The sequence below is a fragment of the Borostomias antarcticus genome, assembly GCF_949987555.1.
Source record: "Borostomias antarcticus genome assembly, chromosome: 10".
NCBI lineage: Eukaryota > Metazoa > Chordata > Actinopteri > Stomiiformes > Stomiidae > Borostomias > Borostomias antarcticus.
The window spans coordinates 4783894-4802702 of NC_140243.1; the positions used below are offsets into that span (position 1 = coordinate 4783894).

The following is an 18809-nucleotide window of genomic DNA, read 5'->3' on the forward strand; positions in this document are numbered from 1 at the left end:
TTCCCTTTCTGTAGAATACGGGCGTCCTACAGGGGCGGCGGCGTGCCGGTCTGGTGGAGCGATTAGTGACCGTTGAGGAGGAGAGGAGGCCGGCTGGGAGGGGGGAAAGGGTTAACCATGCAGCCGTGAACTATGGTGTGTGTGTGTGTGTGTGTGTGTGTGTGTGTGTGTGTGTGTGTGTGTGTGTGTGTGTGTGTGTGTGTGTGTGAACTACGAGGACGGCTCTCGACAGCGCCCCCTACTGAGCCCAGCGGGAAGGCTCGTAGTCCTCAGGGGTGAATCCGTGCTGAGGGGCCTCCCCCGCTGGTCAACCTGCACACAGCGTGAAGCGAACACCGGGGAGCAGAATGGCGTCCTGGGGCAGACGGCGAGCGCAACAGCACCTACCAACTCACCTGCAACATGAGCCCGACTCATCTGGAGACGCTCCTGAAAACATGTAACATTCAAGCCCTTGACAGAACGAGAATGAATGAACCGGGGGGAGGGAGGGGAGGGCGGTCCGCGGTGGTGTAGTGGTCTATGCATCAGGTTCCAGTGCAGATGCCCACTGGGGACCGGGGGTTCACTGCCTGGTCTCGCCAGATCCCAATATGGCCGGATCCCACAGGGGGAGTGGCATATTGGGCCGCCACTCCCAAGAGGGGTTAGTTTAATTTCAGAGCGAGGGTCCGTCGCTCTACAGCGACCCCGCCTGGTGTCGGTCACAGGCTTGAGAGAGTCAGGTGGCTGGTAGTCAGGTGGCTGGTAGTAAGGTAGCTGGTAGTCACGTAGCTGGTAGTCAGTCAGGTAGCTGGTAGTCAGGTAGCTGGTAGTCAGGTAGCTGGTAGTCAGGTGGCTGGTAGTCAGTCAGGTAGCTGGTAGTCAGGTGGCTGGTAGTCAGGTAGCTGGTAGTCAGGTAGCTGGTAGTCAGGTAGCTGGTAGTCAGTCAGGTAGCTGGTAGTCAGGTAGCTGGTAGTCAGGTGGCTGGTAGTCAGGTGGCTGGTAGTCAGGTAGCTGGTAGTCAGGTAGCTGGTAGTCAGGTGGCTGGTAGTCAGTCAGGTAGCTGGTAGTCAGGTGGCTGGTAGTCAGGTGGCTGGTAGTCAGGTGGCTGGTAGTCAGGTAGCTGGTAGTCAGGTAGCTGGTAGTCAGGTGGCTGGTAGTCAGGTAGCTGGTAGTCAGGTAGCTGGTAGTCAGTCAGGTAGCTGGTAGTCAGGTAGCTGGTAGTCAGGTAGCTGGTAGTCAGGTAGCTGGTAGTCAGTCAGGTAGCTGGTAGTCAGGTAGCTGGTGGTCAGGTAGCTGGTGGTCAGGTGGCTGGTAGTCAGTCAGGTAGCTGGTAGTCAGGTAGCTGGTAGTCAGGTGGCTGGTAGTCAGGTGGCTGGTAGTCAGGTGGCTGGTAGTCAGGTAGCTGGTAGTCAGGTAGCTGGTAGTCAGGTAGCTGGTAGTCAGGTGGCTGGTAGTCAGGTGGCTGGTAGTCAGGTAGCTGGTAGTCAGGTAGCTGGTAGTCAGGTGGCTGGTAGTCAGGTGGCTGGTAGTCAGGTAGCTGGTAGTCAGTCAGGTAGCTGGTAGTCAGGTAGCTGGTAGTCAGTCAGGTAGCTGGTAGTCAGGTAGCTGGTAGTCAGGTAGCTGGTAGTCAGGTAGCTGGTAGTCAGGTAGCTGGTAGTCAGGTAGCTGGTAGTCAGGTGGCTGGTAGTCAGGTAGCTGGTAGTCAGTCAGGTAGCTGGCCCTCTCTTCTGGATCACCCAGCGTGGGGTTATGCAACGGACCGTCCATAGCAGCGACAGGGGACAATTGGACAATAGGTTGGGTGTGATTGGCTACCAAATTGGGTGAAAATGGGATAACAATCGGGGAAAAAAAAGAATCAATCAACCTTAGAAAGTCGCCTTCTTTTACAGTGCAATTCAACTACCTTGTTATTCCATTGTTTCTATGATATAGAGTCAGCTAGAACACTTCCTATTATTATTTAATGTACTCAAATTGTCATTGCAGTGGATTTCATCGTCAATACTGGACGACACCACACATACTAAACATCTCATCTCCCTGCCTTTACACATCACATAGCCATTTCTGTGTGTGTGTGTGTGTGTGTGTGTGTGTGTGTGTGTGTGTATGTGTGTGTGTGTGTGTGTGTGTGTATGTGTGTGTGAGAGAGAGAAACACACACAGGGGTGGCTGGTGATTTAGCTCTCCCCTGCTGCCGTAATGTGTCTGTCAGTGAGTCAAGATTAAATTTCACCTTCAGAGGTTAGAGCTCTTTTGCTTATTCAGCCAGTCTGGGATTACATTTTTCTTCTTCGCCTGTAGGTACCGGCACCTTTTTGCGTCATTCACACTTCCTGTTCAAATCAAGCCCACTAAGCTTGGAGATATTGGACAGAATGCTGTGAGGTAGGCTACAATTGAGTGAAAGCTGCAGGCAGCATCACATTTAAATGTATAGAAAGATGGTATATTTGTAATTGAATGTCACAATAAATCCTCAATTTGACAGCTAGTGTGCAATGGTTTTTATATAGCCAACACAATTAAACATGGATGATGAAACTACACTGAATAGAGAAATGTAATGAAGTCCATCTGACGTCATCGCTGCTCACGCTGGCGGCCTTCGGCCCTCACCTGGCTTCGCCAGACCCAATTCACAAAAGTGCAAAGGGTCTGGAAACTCACAGTTGCTTTCCGATTCCCAAGGGGCGTTACCAACGGGCGTACATCAAAATGCCTCTGGACGCAATTGGATAGACCTACAACCAATCAGCGAAAATGCCTCTGTTCCGCCATCTTATTAAACCCGCCCCATATTAGATAAACGGTTGTGATTGGCACCAACCAATCTCGGTTCGAGTGTATTCAGTTAGAACGGTTGGATATCCAGACTGGTTTGACCAGACCAGACCAGACCAGGCAACACTAGAACGGACCAGACCAGACCAGACCAGACCAGGCCACACCAGACCAGACTAGACCACGCCAGACCAGACCAGACCAGATCAGACCAGACCAGACCAGACCAGACCAGGCCAGGCCAGAGGAAATTTGGTGTGCCTTCAATTTGGTGTGCCTTTCTTAAACTCTCTCCACGTAGCAGGTGCCACAACAGAATTGATTCAGAGACGCTGTGCATTTGTATTCGGCTCCATGACCTTGCTGACTAAGGGAAAATCAAAGACAAAGAGGGACGCTTCCTCTACTGCTTAAAAAGTGCCGTATTCATAAACAAGGAGGGTGCGCATGGCGAGCTGAGAAAACGCTTGTCCCTGTCCAAAGTGCCAGCTATGCACTAAATCAAGGAGAGATGCATCACAACTATCCAGTCAGACTGAGCTGAGACACCGAATCTCTTTCAGAATAGTAGCTGGAACTGCTGTGTCACTGTGGAGACAACTCTTGAAGCGTGACAGGTTGCGCCAGAGCAAAGTTTGAATTAATCACCTATTCTCCAATGTGTCTTGGAAGAGAAACTTCCAAAGAAAGGAAACTATTCAGGCAACCATCAAAAATAGAGATGCTTTTGTGCCACAGTACAATATTATGTGACTGTGATTCGAACTTCACAGACTCCTGAAACAGAGTGTGTTAAATGTGTATGTCAGACTGGCTTCCGGCCATGGTTTCAGACCAAACAAATATTCATCTTCAGAACATGAACACTTGACAAGAAAGTCAATAACCTCAGGATGAAGGTAGAACTGTTGAAGGTGGAACTGAACAGCTCAGCTAAGGATTGACACATTTTGCCAACACAGTGAACTGTGAGAAAGAGAAGTGGATTTGAGTGGAGGATTTCGACTGAATGTCAGTGGTGACTAGCTTTCTAGATATTCTCTACTGGGCTTGAACTGTGGATAACCGTGTAGCTGCCAGACAGAGGAGTCTGTGTGTGTGTGTGTGTGTGTGTGTGTGTGTGTGTGTGTGTGTGCATGAGCGTGAATGTGTGTGTGCATACTGTAGGTGTGTTTGTGTGTGAGATCATGGCCCCCTCAGGGCCCAAAACTGAGCTTGTCAATGTCACTTTCGCCCCTGTGACCCCCGTGTTAAATGAGCTATGGCGTGGAATCCTGCTGCACAGGGCTTAGGGGCGTATAGAGTGTGGGTCTGTACATGTAGGTGTGTGTGGCTGGGAATGTAAAGAAAGGATGTGTGTGTGTGTGTGTGTGTGTGTGTGTGTGTGTGTGTGCGCCATATGCTTGAGTGAGCCTGATTCCACACACCGGTAATGGCCTGATGAAAACCAGTCCCTGGCTCTGACCACCCTCCTATTGTAGTCAATAGAAAACAAGTGTACTACTTTAGGTTTGGACCATAAAGAAGTTGCTTTATGACACATAAAGTTGCCTTGTCCCAAGTTGCCTCTCCTGACCTACAGAGGCATTCTAATCAGGTGGAAGTCATTTGGCAGTACGGGTGTTTATTTCTGCAGGAGAGTGCCTGGGAGATACTCTATCGTGATGAATTATTTGGGCAGATGTTCCTCGTAGAGCCAGTAATTCACCAGTGCAGACGGAGACAAGCAGACGGATGACAAAGGTCCTCTGGAACCTAAACTATCTGTCTTCAAACACTGGCTTCTTTTATTTAATCAGCCCTGGTATAACTGATAGCATATGCCACCGAATTAAAAAGAAACTATCGCAGCCCCTGAAGCTTAACTGGTTCTGTAGTCTAACAGCCTGTTTGTGGGTTTGAACTAGTGCCTTGCTATTCTAACAGAAAAGCCCCAAAAAATGCATACTAGCAGCGGACACTTACAGGTTAATACAGCGTGCAACTCGCACAATCCACACTTTCTCGTAATCGAATTTTCTGTCTGCACTGCGTCTAATTACCTTGTGCCTGGCGCTGGACTCCGACTCAGCGCCACTACCCTTTCTTATTAACGAGGCGTGTCTCATTACCTGTGTTTGAGCGGCACGTGGGAGGCGCCATCTTTTTTTTCTGGAACATTGAGTTTGGTAACGAATGGGTTGATTTAATACGTCTCCGTGGTCACGCTTGAGGAACCGCACGTCATGGTCTGTCTCACACGGCCGCTAAATCGCACACAGCCGCCCCTGCGGCGCCATCCGAACACCTCTTGGGGTGTGTAAAGTACCTGAGGGATATGAGCGACATGAGGAGAGGACAAGAGCCTCACCTAGTTGAGGGTGGCAAGCCGCCTCAACAAGCACTACCGCTTTCAAGTGAGTGTTTAGAGAATATATTCAGGGACATGATCTTGCAAGCCGTAAGCAATGCTCACAACGGGGACCTTCACGCGCTAGCAATCTGGCGAGGAGAGCGTATGCGAGCCCAAGTGACCTTGCAGGGGTCAAGGCATCTCCCGTGGTTAACTGAGACCACGAGAGCTGCTCTATTGCGCCTCTGTTTTCTTTCTTCTTCTTTACTCCGCAATACATATATACTGAAGTGTGGGCTTCAAGAGTCATGGTTAGCCTTGTTTGGCAGCTAATCGCTGCTTACCACCCACAGACATTCTCTCCTCCTCTGCCTGTTTCGCCGATCTCCGAACCCCCCTCTCCTTTCCCCTTTGCCCCCCTTCTGCCTCTCGCCCCCTCCATCTCTATCTCTTCTTCTTTCTACCTCCCACTCCCCCTGCCCCCCCCCACCCCACCCCCCCACTAGGAGGTGACCTGTCTTGACGCAGCGTATCCTGTGCCTCCCGGTAGAGACAGGGATCTGGGTTTGACGGGCCTCTCTTATCTGATTGTACCAGCCTCTCGCTTCACAGCCATCACCCCTGTGAGACCCCACAGTATCCTCCTGGCCCTAATCCAGAAAATCACCAGCTTGTGTGTAGAAAAACAGCCCTGTGTGTTCTTTGAAAGAAAGAGTGTGAGAGAGAGAGAGAGAGAGAGAGAGCGAGAGAGATAAAAAGAGAGAGTGAGAGAGAGAGAGAAAAAGAGAGAGAAAGAGAGTGAGAGAGAAAGAGAGAGAGTGAGAAAGAGAAAGAGAGAGAGTGAGAGAGAGAGAGAGAGAGAGAGAAAGAGAGAGAAAGAGAGAGAGAGTGAGAGAGAGAGTGAGAGAGGGATAGAGAGAGAGAGAGGGATAGAGAGAGAAATAATGTCCAGGGATACTATGGAGAGAGTTCCAGGTCAAGGCATAACAGGGAAGGGGCTCGTAAACCAAGACTGGGGAGTTGGCAGGCAATTAAGGCTTTATGTTGCCCAGTGTCTGTAACCTCCATGGCCAATAATTTGATATGGTGGAATTTATTCTGTCATTAAGGCCTTTGTCATAAGCCTGACGAAAAGCAGTAATCCATGTTTGCTGCTAGGAAGCCAAGTCACTATAAAATGTCTGAGGGATTTTAAAGGGTGCGAGTTGCCGAAGACCACATAGTGGCGCCGTGATCAGCAGCTTAGAGGCTAATGTGGCGTTTTCCGGGAAAATGCTATCGTGTCCTTGTAGCTTTGTAGCGTTGTACCACGGGCTGCAGGAAATGGCAATGGCCTCTTTCAAACAGATTTAGTCCCAAGACTTCATCAGGATCCAGAAGGGGTACAGCCCACTTTTCATCCGGGGTGACAAGGACGCGGAGGCCATAAACACGGGGGCACAGCCGGCCGTGGCATGAGTGGCCGCACTGGCATAAAGATTTGAGCCTGGCAAAACAGTCCACTTAAAATGATTCAGAGCTCCGCCAGGGACAAAATCAATCCATCACGGGCAGGATGTGATGCGTATACGACCGGGACTGAGCCACCACAGCAGCCTGGTCCGCACAGAGGTAAGCCCCGCCTTCTCCTCTCCTCTCAACCCTGGAGGAGCCAGAAACACTCATCCTGAAAACATACAGCTGTGTAGTGTGTGTGTGTGTGTGTGTGTGTGTGTGCCTGTGTGCCTGTGTGTCAAATGTACTGTGTGTGTACAGTATGTGCTGCATACAGTGTGTGTGTGCCTACTGCACAGCTAAGTCATACATAAGTCATGTGGGTCGAACCGTCGACCTGCATGATCAGACATGTCTTGAAGGAGGAGAATAGAGAGAGAGGGAGAGAGAGAGAGAGAGAGACGGAGAGAGATAGAGAGAGAGAGCGTGCGTGCACAAGAGAGCGAGAGAGGGAGAGAGAGATAGTTGAAAACGTGTTTTTTTTTTCCGATGCAGGGTCCTTTATCAAGCCTGCTCACATGCACAGATAAGACAGGAATGCAGCGCGTGAAGGGAATCAGAGGTGAGATTTATCTCCTGGACAGAAAAAACACCCCCAAACAATCCCAAGCGACTGGAGCGAGCGTCTGCGCTCTGCGTGATAAGTTCAGTGACCTTTCAGTGTGACAGAGGGGGGCCGGGCATGACGCAGACTGACATCACGGCTGACGGCGACGTTACGGAAAACATCCGCACCTGGACCATCACCCGCGGAGAACGGCCCACCGAGAGACATTTTGCTTTGTACAGAATCAGAGCTTAACACCAGGGCTTTCATGTTCACGGAAGATGGAACATGGAGCGTCTTCTGCGTCGGTGTGTCAGGGGTGTGTGATAATAACACGCCTGAATGTCACATCAGTCATGTGTGCACAGATAGATTACTGTAGATTGTCTACACGTACATCTTGTCCCACTTTCGTGACGTGCCCGGCCCGCGGCTAATCCCTGCCTGCTACGGCAGAGTGGCATGGCATGCCGGTGATGATACAGTAAGATGGCCGAGCTGGAGGAGGATGGGAGTTTGGTGGGGTGGGGAGGGGGGGTCTCGGTCCTCTGACACCCTATATGCATGCTCCCACAAGCTAATGCCAGGATAATGTAAATTATGAATCTTACTTGGTTTAGTTTAGATTTCAAAGAACACGCTGAGTGGTCGTTCAAGCTGGTTTCAAACAAAGACAATACGTTTATTCTATTTTTTACGATTTGCAATTCGGACTCAAGCACAGGAAGTGAATCCAGGCAAGAGTGAGTGACTGGGGAACGAAAGCGATAGTTTATAACGTGAAAAAGGAAGTGACACAGTTTCAGGATGAAGAGGACAGGTAAGTGATGTCACACAGACATTTTACAAGAATTTGTAGTTTTAATAGACTGATTCTAGAGGAACGAACTACAAAGTTAGAACAACAGTCAAGTAGGAAAACAAAACACAGTGGTGAGACTTGAATTTCATTCACAATAACAGCCCTGATCTCGCAAACCTGCAGCACAGGCACCTAACCCCCCCCCCCCCCCCCCCGCCCCCGCCACACAACAATAAGACTGGTGTACCCAGTTCTAATTCAGGATAAGACCTGCTTTTTTTTACTCTCCTTAATTATAGTTCTTGTGAGAGGAGGCTTGGGGAAAAAAGTGACAGCACTGTATTTTCATGGAATAACAAGGCAGTGAGTTTGCGTTATCGGGTCTTAAGGCAGCGCATTCATATCTAAATATGAAATCGCAAATGCTTTTTTATATCAGTGTGCTGCACTGACTGAACACTGACTAACACTGATAGTTTTGCTTTTCCGTCCTTCCCATTACTGTATATTGTGTGGGAAAAGCTGATTTCGCTCACAGAGCACACACACACACACACACACACACACACACACACACACACACACACACACACATAAAGTAGGCCGCTTTCAACCCCATTAGCAGCGTGAGTAATCACCCAATCGCACAGACCTGATTAGGCCCTGCTTTTGGGTTATGATCCAGGCGAGCACCAGCGGCCAGTATAACCGAGCCCTGCGGAGAGAGCTAATAACTGGGACCTGATAGGCTGCGATGCCTAAGTGCCGCTGGGAGCGGAATAAACACTTGAGCGGCGATGCATCCGTACCTGGGCCTCGGGGAGCGGCACGTCCACGATGTTGGGCAGGCCGCGCGGCTCGCCGTTCTCCAGCCGGGAGTGGACCACCTGGTAGCCCCGGATCTGGCCGTGCTGCTTGCCCGACAGAGGCGGCTTCCACGTCACGCGGAGCGCCGTGGCGTTGAGGGCGTCGGCCTCCACCTTCCTGGGAGGGGCCCCGGGCACTGAGAGAAAAATTAGGGGGGGGGGGGTTAGGAGTACTGTAAGCTGGTGTCGCATCCTAGCACCATGAGAGGGGCAGAGCTGCATCCATAGCGTATCGTAACTATCTACAGTAGATCTCACTATCTACAGTAGATCTCACTAGCTACAGTAGATCTCACTAGCTACAGTAGATCTCACTAGCTACAGTAGATCTCACTAGTCCTCAACCTCGGACGCCACCGCCATTCCCCTCCCCGAGGAAACCACAGCCCGAGAGACCTGGAGGGGTCTGAAGGAGAGACCTGGAGGAGTCTGAAGGAGAGACCTGGAGGGGTCTGAAGGAGAGACCTGGAGGGGTCTGAAGGAGAGACCTGGAGGGGTCTGAAGGAGAGAACTGGAGGGGTCTGAAGGAGAGACCTGGAGGGGTCTGAAGGAGAGACCTGGAGGGGTCTGAAGGAGAGACCTGGAGGGGTCTGAAGGAGAGACCTGGAGGAGTCTGAAGGAGTTCACAGGCAGTAGGAGAGGTCGCAGGGCGGATACCTTTATGAAGGTGACACGCATCAAAGGCTGCTCGCGTGCACCTGTGAGGGCTTATGAAGCATGGCGGCGCTGTTGAAACAGGCTCACGAGCGTTTCCAGCATGCCTGGTCAGCTACCAGGGGAGCGCTAAATCTGAATACAAATTTGACTTCAATAAAAACGAGCAGAGCTAGCACGGCCGTTAATGACCGTCAATAGAAGCCGGAGGAGAGGAGAGGAAGCAGTAAAGGTTAAGAGATTAATATTCAGACGTAGCAGGTACTGTCGTTCCCGCACGCTAGAAGACTTAGTATAATGGAGGTAAAGCCCAGTGTCCTTCTGAGCCAGCACTACTACGCAGTCTGCTAATTGGAATCATTTAGCCTCAAACATTTGCAAGCTTCTGCAATCATGCTTCGACCTTCGGAGGGAAAAGTCAATATGGCCCTTGTATTAACAACAAGAGGCAAATCCTCAGCCCATGTATAATGGAGGAGGAATGAGAGGGTGATCCCAGCACGTCCTGTACAGTATACAGTAGAGACACAGGCACAGTGCTGAGTCTTTGAAGTTGAACGGGTCCTGGGGTTTAAACTGTCCACACTAGATGGCAGACTGCTGGCGGGGTGGAGCCCTGGCGTTCTCCGACGGGGTGGACTATCATCTGTCAATGTTAAGGGCCGAACTAGCACTCGCTCACAGCTGCAGCCAGACAGTGAGTATCCCTTCCATTTCTGCTCTCTCTCTCTCTCTCTCTCTCTCTCCCTCTCTCTCTCTCTCTCTCTCTGCTCCCTAATCACAGAGCTCCCGTTCACTCTCATGGAGTCTCCATGGAAACCGGCGAGAGTAGCCGGAGCGGTTCCGCCTAGCGCCTGGCTCCCTCTCTCTGCACTCAGGCCCGCCTGACTCAAGTTGCTAATGCACTTTTCCCAGAACCCCAGGCGCGGGCAATCAAGTGCACGTCGTCCGCTTGTCAGCTCTGGGCGGCGGGAAAGTGATTTAGCAGTAATTTGATAAAGATCTGCTGGAAGAGAAAGGGAATGTATGGGGCCAGGCAGTTGGGGGGCACTCATCCCAGTTTCATTGGGGAAGATGATATAGGATATGAGGAGGAGGAGGAGGAGGAGGAGGAGGAGGAGGAGGAGGAGGAGGACGATCGAGCAGCTTTCAGGTACAGTTAGGCAGATAGCTCTGGCTCCCTGGCCTGCACTCCTCCCTGCCCGGCCAACAGCCTGTCGGACAGGCAGATCTGTGCCACCGCCGTCAAGGGCGCACTCAGCTTTTGGTGAGATGAAATAAATGTCAATAATTATTGGCTGAGACACTGGCCTCATTGCAGCGTATTAAACAAATTAGATGTGAGCCACAGCCTTCAAGGCCCAGCGCCCCCTCGACGCCGTGTCACCGGCAAAATTAGAATTTGGTATGATAGGAGACGCCAGTCCTGTGGCTGCTGGGGGTGGATTACTGGTGAGAGAGAGAGAGAGAGAGAGAGAGAGAGAGGGGGGGGGGGACTTAGAGAGAGGGAGAAAGAGTGAGAGAGAGAGAGAGAGAGAGAGAGAGAGAGAGAGAGAAAGGGAGAGGGGGGGGACTTAGAGAGAGGGAGAAAGAGTGAGAGAGAGAGAGAGAGAGAGAGAGAGAAAGGGAGAGGGGGGGGGACTTAGAGAGAGGGAGAAAGAGTGAGAGAGAAAGAGAGAGAGAGAGAGAGAGAGAGAAAGAGAGGGAGAGAGAAAGGGGGTGAAAGGGAGGGAGGGAGAGTGAGAGAGAGAAAAAGAGACAGAGAGAGACAGAGAGAGATAGAGAGAGGGGAGAGAGAGTGAGATAGAGTAAACGAGTGAGAGAGACAGAGAGAATGAACCGGAGTAGAGTGGAGGATGCTGCTGCAATATGTGTGTAAAATGGACAGATGCTGGAAAAATCCAGGGAATTAGAGAGTTTGAGAACTCAAAGTCAAGCGGGCCGCAGAGAGATGGAAAGACATGAAAAGAGTGAGATTAAAATTCAGTGGGTGTGTAGAGGAAAGAAAACGGGAAGGCGAGAGATACAGCGAGAGAGAGAGAGAGAGAGAGAGAGAGATGACGACGCTGAGGTTAGCAGAGCTGAGTGAGTGGGAGAGAGAGCTGCTACAGTATGCTAACATTATCGCATGTTTTTACATTATAGAACAGAACTAGTGCTTGTTTCAAAGCGCCAGTGCTCATTGTGAGACGGAGACCGGCTGCGCCACTGACATCAGTCACTACTACTCTGACCATCTGGAACAGGCCTGGAACAAGCCTTGTTCTTCCCACAATGCACGAGTAATGAGCATGGTGCAGAAGGGGGAGTCTCTGCTTTCGGGAGAGAGAGAGAGAGAGAGAGAGAAGAGGAGAGAGTAGCCATTACCCCTAATCCCCCCCAACCCCCCCCCCCCCCCCCCACACCACCCATGCGACACCCCTCCAAGAGAAGACAGGTCTCATGCTCAGAATATGCTCAGAATAGACAAAATGCAATCCAGGCATTAGGAAATCAAATTAATCCAGACAATAGGAAGCCTAATGAGATTAAACGAGACAGGAGACGGTGGAGACAGGGAAATGGGCCCCGGCCGAGTCCGTTTGTTGGCGGTCACCATCACACTGTCTGCCGGGGACCTTTAAACCCCTGTGAGAGTCTCCTGGACTTACCTGCGGATACTCCAATTTCAGGATCAGGGAGGGGGGGGGGGGGGAGCCCTTTTGCCCTCAAGGCTACGATGTGGCGGATTGAGCCAAAAGAGGCGGAGCCCCTTGTAAGGATTTAGCGTCATGGTTAGAGCCACACGGCCGCCGGACTCTGCTGTGGGTAGCCCCACCCGCTCCGCCGCCGAGCGCGGTGGGCGGACCGATCGTCAGTCTGGGCCGGCTCGTGCAGGCCGTTCGCTAGCCAGCGTCTGGGCCCTGTTATCTGGTCTGGTCACTTACCCTGGCACACTGTTTACCAGACACCTTTCCCCTGGCCCGCGCCGGCTGAGTTAGGGACCTGACGGGAGGCTAAGACGGAGCTGACGGAGAGGCTGGGAGGAGACAGAGACAGAGACAGAGACAGGGCCCGTAGGGACAGACACACTGTAGCAGTGGTAGTAGTAGTACCAGAAGTAGGAGCACCAGTAGCAGTAGTAGTGGTAGAAGTAGTAGGTGTAGTGGTAGCGGTAGCAGAGGCCCGGTTCTGGGCTGAGTTAGTGCCAAGGGAGCCCAAAAGAGACGGCGGTCCATCTGGACCGTGGACGTACCGTCCTCCTTGGTTCTGACGCGGGCGGCGGGGCTCTCCGGGCCCGGCCCTACATCCGTGTGGGCCCTCACCCACACCCGGTACTCGGTCCACTTCTCCAGCCCCGTCAGCAGGTAGCTGGTCGCCTCCGCCCCCCCGACGTCCGCCACCTCGCGGCGCCCCGTGTCCTCCCCCGACAGCGCCTGGTAGGCCAGTGAGTAGCGCACTATGTTCCCGTGGCGGCTGGCGGCGGGGGGCGCCGCCCAACTCACCCTGATGCTGGTGGAGCTAGGGCTCAGCAGGCGCACCTCCTGGGGCGGGGCTGAGGGTGCTGGGGTGGCAGGGAGGGACAAGGGAAAGGGTCAAGCGGGGGGGGGGTGGGGGTGGGGGGGGGTGGAGGGAAGGAGGGAGGGATGGAGCAGGCACTCTGGACTCTGGACTCGGAGGAGCTTCGTATACTGTACTGTACTGCTGTGATATGCGGGTGTGTTAGTGTGTGTGTGTGTGTGTGTGTGCCTGTGTGTCTATAAACATTTAACAGTGTACGTATCATGTGGATTTCAAACATTGCTAGTAGCTTACAATGGATTTACCTTCTCTTATGGTTTACTTGATATTCTATTTACCCGCAACTGTCTACTTCCCAGCTCCACAGTCCATAGTTTCAACATTTAAATGTAATGTTTACAAAATTATAAATAAATAAAAAACATAAAAACAATTGCTTTTTGGAAACCACACAATGACAAAAAAAAACAGCATGGTTAAGATGGATACAACTGGGGGTAAGCACTAGATGAGGACTTTAACATGCCTGCTTGTGATTTTGGCAACCTGAGCAGTGAGGCAGGCCAAACTATTATACGGAACGAGCAAAGCGCTCGTCTCGTCTCTAATAGGCTGCTCCGGCCGCGCCGAGCGCAGGTGGGTGACGAATAGGGTTCAGATCCGGATAGAGACGGAATAATGGAGTGATTCTCTGGAGGTCCGACGAACCTTCGTGGGTATATCCACGTGGGCGTCGATCAGAGCGAACGTGTGGGAGACAGATTGCAGCAGATAAGCGTCAAATATGAACAGGGTTGTGAACGATAGCAGAGATGGAGGAGGGAGAGAGAGAGGGGGGCAGATATGGATGAGGACGGATGAAGACAGGGGGGCAGATATGGACGGGGACGGATGAAGACAGGGGGGCAGATATGGACGAGGATAGATGAAGACAGGGGGGCAGTCGGGGAGAAGGAGGAAATAAATGGCGAGCGGAGGACAGTGGAAAGTCATGGCGGGAGATTGCCGCTCTGATAAAACTGTGGGAGTGGAGTGGGAATTGGGAAGGATAGAGCAGAAAGATTGAAACGTGTTGAACGAGGGGGAAGAGGGACTGAGTCTGTTATTGAGCCATAAATAGAGAAAGGAAGAGGTTTTTTGAGGTGATGGGGTGGAGGAGAGAGAAAGAGAGAGAGAGAGAGAGAGATGAACAGATGAAGACCGCGCTAGAAAATGTCAGAGACATGAAATGACCGAGTGAGCGAGAGAGAGAGAGAGAGAGAGAGAGAGAGAGGGATAGAGAGAGAGAGAGAGACAGAGAGAGAGAGAGAGAGAGAGAGAGAGAGACAAAGAGAGAGAGACAGAGAGAGAGAGAGAGGTGGCACTGTAAGGCCCTTTGCCATGTTGACACCTCGTCTGACACCGTGACTCAGGCTGTCAGCGGGCGCCATATGAGGGAACTGGAGCCAGGCGGTGACACGGCGCGGTCGGTGGCCACTGTTCCTATGGGAACCAGAGCCCTGCTTGCATACAGGTCTTTCACGGCTGACAAGTAAAACAAATGGATGAGAATAAGTTCTGATTCCTTTCAGGAGCCCTCATGAATATTTCAGGTTCAAGTCTATATCTCCTCGTTGAGCCTCACAACAGCAGCGATGCAGGTTGGATGTGGGATGAAGATTCCATTAAGGAGCTGATTTGTTCAATACCGTTACTAAGGCGGCAGTTAGTGTTCCGGCGGATTCCGGGCGGTACACGAAGACATAAAGGAGCGTGCCGTGTTTCATCGCATACGATAATGACAAATGATCATGACATTTATGATGCGGCCGCACCGTCGGCGCAACAGTCTGTTTGCGTTTGCTCAGTCCTGCATCATATTACACACGTAGCCACTCACTGGAAAGTGACTACAAGGGTTTATTATACTATTTGTCTGAATGTGCAATAGCCAATAGGTGATGATTTGTCCCACCCCCCCCGAATGTGTCGAGGAGACGAGGCGTGTTGCAGCGCCTGTCTCATACACGTGTGGCACTTTCCGGGTGAAATGAATCGCTGGTGCCAGGATCTGACAGGAGGACCATGCCTTTCACTGCTCCGGTTTCAAAACGACAAGCCCGTCCGCAACACAGGGAAGTGAACCAGTAGCATGCTCTCAGAACACTACACCGAAAAGAAACAACAAGGCTTAACCATGGAATTAATGATGAACAATGTGACCTACCTTCAGCCCGCTTTACCTCGTGCAGCACAATCAAGCAGCGATTCGTTCAACCACTTTAGAGTTTATTCATGGCCTCTCGGGCTGAGAGAGTTTCAGCAGGCTGGCTCCTGCCGAGAGAGAGCAGGGAGAGGAAGTGGCCCTGGGACCGAGGGTCAGGGCCTACTTACTGGACTGGGCGGTCCTAGCCTGGATGGGCTGAGTGTAGACCCCCAGGCCGATCTCGGAGCGCGCCGCCAGGGAGAACGTGTAGAGCGTGTCTGGCTTCAGGGCTTCCACGGCGTAGGAGCCGGCTGGGTCGAAGGTCACCTGGATCTGGGGGGGGGGGCACACATAAACACAACAAAGCGTTCACGATCTCAGATGAGATTGACAGCAGAAAATGCTGATGGACGACAGGGATGTCTGACAGTTGAGGGGGGGGGGGGGGGGTTGACAACAGGACCATCGAAGGCAGAGAGATGTACTGGACTGTTGTGGACAACAGGTTGTTGTGGACCGTTACCTTGTTCCCAGGGCTGGACGCCTCCCAGTACTTGAGCTCGTACTTGGTGATGAGGTCCTGGACGGGCCAGAGCCAGGACAGCATGATGCGCGTGTCCAGCTCCGCCTCCGCCTCGAAACTGGCCGGCTGGGCCGGGACTACCAAGAGAGAGAGAGAGAAGGAGGAGGAGGAGGAGGAGGATAAGAAGGAGGAGAAGAAGGAGGAGAAGGAGAAGGAGAAGGAGAAGGAGGAGGAGAAGGAGAAGAAGAAGGAGAAGTAGAAGGAGAAGAAGAAGAAGAAGAAGAAGAAGAAGAAGAAGAAGAAGAAGAAGAAGAAGAAGAAGCAGAAGAGACAGCATTCATAACACATTATGAATCGGAGGGGAATACAGCAGACATACCACCCCACCCTGAGCTTTCTCCCAGTCAGCAATGCCCCCCCCCCCAGATGACTCCTTTAAAATCATGGATAAACTGCGAGGAAAGACATTTCTAAACAAGGTTTCCTAAACCAGAAACTGTTCTGGGGAGTTTACCCATCATCCTTCCTATTCCCTAAGCTGTCATGAGACAGAATAACATTGCCGGCTATCTCTCTGTTTCTACTTTGTGGACATCATCGAGATAAATACCCCTGTGGATATGGCTTTCCTCGCCGTTAAAGTCATTTCACGAAAGGACTGTTGGTTCAGAAGCCCTATCAAACAAAAGTGCCCAAAGTCTACTGTTCCATAGCACGAGTAAAGAGGCGCAGTCGCGTCCCCCAGGTAAAGACAGCTGGCCTCTCCCCCCTCTGCCGGCTAGAGAGAGCGAGCGAGCTCACCTCCCTGCTGGGTCTTGACCTGCAGCATGTCCGACGGCGGCCCGTCGCCCACCGAGGTGAATCCCAGCACACGCAGGCTGTAGGTGATGTCCGGGGTCAGGTTGGAGATGGTGGTCAGCTTGCTGTCGTCCGTGTTGTGCTTCTGCCAGGCGCTGAGCGGCGCGTCGGAGTCCGAGCTGTAGTACACCCGGTAGCCGCGGATCTGCCCGTTGGGCTCCTCCGGCGGCGCCCACTGCACCAGCATGGTGCTGCCGCTGAGCATGCGCGCCTGCACGGTCAGCGGCGGCGACGACGGAGCCTGCTCGCTGGTCCGGGTGTCCACGGAGACGCCGGCCGGGCCGCGGCCGATGTTGTTGACCGCCATGACGCGGAACTCGTACTGGGAGTAGGGGCTGAGGCCGCCGATGCTGTAGCGCGTGGTGGCCACGCCGTCCACCTCCTGGAAGCCGCCGTCGGACGCCTTGGCGCGGTACTGGATCACGTAGTAGGACACGGGCTCGGAGTTCCCGGAGTCCCAGGTCAGGGTCACGCTGGTGGCCGTGGTCTCGGTGACGATCAGGGAGGTGGGGGGCTTCGGCAGGGCTGGGGTAGAGGAAAGATGCACACGCGCACATGCACACACACACACACTGTCATACACATACTCCTTTCTAAGATGAGGCCTAGTAGCTAGGCAGCGGGGCCCTCACTTATGAATAGGATTTATATATTCCCAGAAGAACAGCAGCCCTCACATCATATCAGTCAATCACTATTCAGCAGGCCGCCTCTCCCAGACCCTCACCTGTCGCTGGGGAGGGCAGCGCGGCCATGTTCATTATCTCACAAAGCAAAGCGTCTCTCACCCAGCGAGACACGCGTCTCTATTCAGAGGCAAAGCACTCGTTCACTCTTCCCCTCTCAATAAGAAGCCCATTCTGCCCCTCATCTCCGGCGAAAAAACCTCTCCCCTTCGATTAACTTCCCGTCAGCGTCTTCTGCATTCGATGAATAGAGTCAAATAAATAAATAAATCTTTTACTGTGTAATTCCACTCACATATTTGCCCAAATTAATGACACTGAGTGGTTGCATTGTGGCAACGTGGAGGAAATAAGTGAGGCAAATAAGAATGAATACCAGATTACATTGGATAATTAGATGTGAGCAAGGTAATTTGTGCATTTCCTCTTTTTTCCCCTCTCAGTATGGAATAATAGCACATTTTTCTGAAGGGCAGGACATATCAGAGAAAACACAAGGACTGTATGACTTGTTATACTGGCATAGCTTTTAGCTTGTACGTCAGTTCCACAAATATCCAGATTATCATCCCTTTGCCAAATGGTAACGGTACTATGCATGGTCCAAGGTTTTTCAATTTCCACAACTGAATAGAAGCAGTCTGTATTACAATAAAATGGCGTCAGGAAATGGCGCTAAATGACTTGTGGGTTGTGTGAGATTGCGTTGCCGTCAGGGTCCAAATGAATGAGGTAAACTAAGAGGCAGCGGTGTGTGTAAAACGGAGGAACAGCACACAGACGGTCATTAGGGATGAGCCATTGCAACCAGCGTCTCCGGGCCTCCTTCTGTAGCTCCAGCCTTGGCATCTGTTACATTATCATGCAGCGTGTCCAAAGAGCCAACAACAACTTCTATTTCCTTCAACCACATCGGAATGTGAGAAGTCTACAGGCAGAATTAAGTTGTGTTTTTTTTTTTCCATGCATCATACACATAATCGGTTGTGGAAGAGTTGTTCTCTAGTCTTTTCAGAGGAGACGACTCACAAGGCTTGAAAATAACCTGCCATCTGCCGTCCCTGTGCCAGCGCAGTAGCCGTGCTTCCCTTTCTCTAAATGTCAATCTTTCCTAAACCTCATTTAAAAGTCTCTCCAGTGAAAGAGTGAATTAATGATTGATAACACCGATGTCAAGTGTTCAAGCATCATAGAGAACTGACAGCAAAACAGCCCTTGGGAAATGAGCTGCATTCATTTCTTCTTTTCATATGGCATGGCTGTTCGACTCACTAACCCCTGATAAAAGAGAAATGTGGGAACGACTCTTGCATCTGAAAATATGACAATACAATAAATCAAATATCGATTTTTCATCTCGTCTCTGCAATCACAGTCCAAATATTTTTTATCCGGACGGTATTTTGTTTTGTGCTGAGCGGATGTGGATTTCCTGACAGTACGGTAAATCTGTCAACGCACGGTAAACACAGGACACTGACCTGCATGCTAGTTTGTCATCATGGAGTTTTCCCAATACAAGTCTCAGACGTGCTCAAATATTGATGAGATGAATGTCTGCTCTGTCAGCAACTATCTACAGGACTGAT

General features: G+C 51.6%; 1 protein-coding gene across 2 annotated transcripts in view; it reads right to left on the reverse strand.

Annotated features, from left to right (window-relative positions):
- The window catches only part of ptprfa (protein tyrosine phosphatase receptor type Fa), a 102968-nt gene that overhangs the window by 42779 nt on the left and 41380 nt on the right, over positions 1-18809 (reverse strand). For both annotated transcript variants that reach the window (XM_084444893.1, XM_084444892.1), the window contains exons 6-10: positions 16478-17059; positions 15677-15813; positions 15342-15486; positions 12703-13011; positions 8757-8950 (exon numbers count right to left, since the gene is read on the reverse strand). In XM_084444893.1, the coding sequence (XP_084301019.1) occupies positions 8757-8950; positions 12703-13011; positions 15342-15486; positions 15677-15813; positions 16478-17059 (1367 nt within the window). The remainder of the gene's footprint in view (positions 1-8756; positions 8951-12702; positions 13012-15341; positions 15487-15676; positions 15814-16477; positions 17060-18809) is intronic.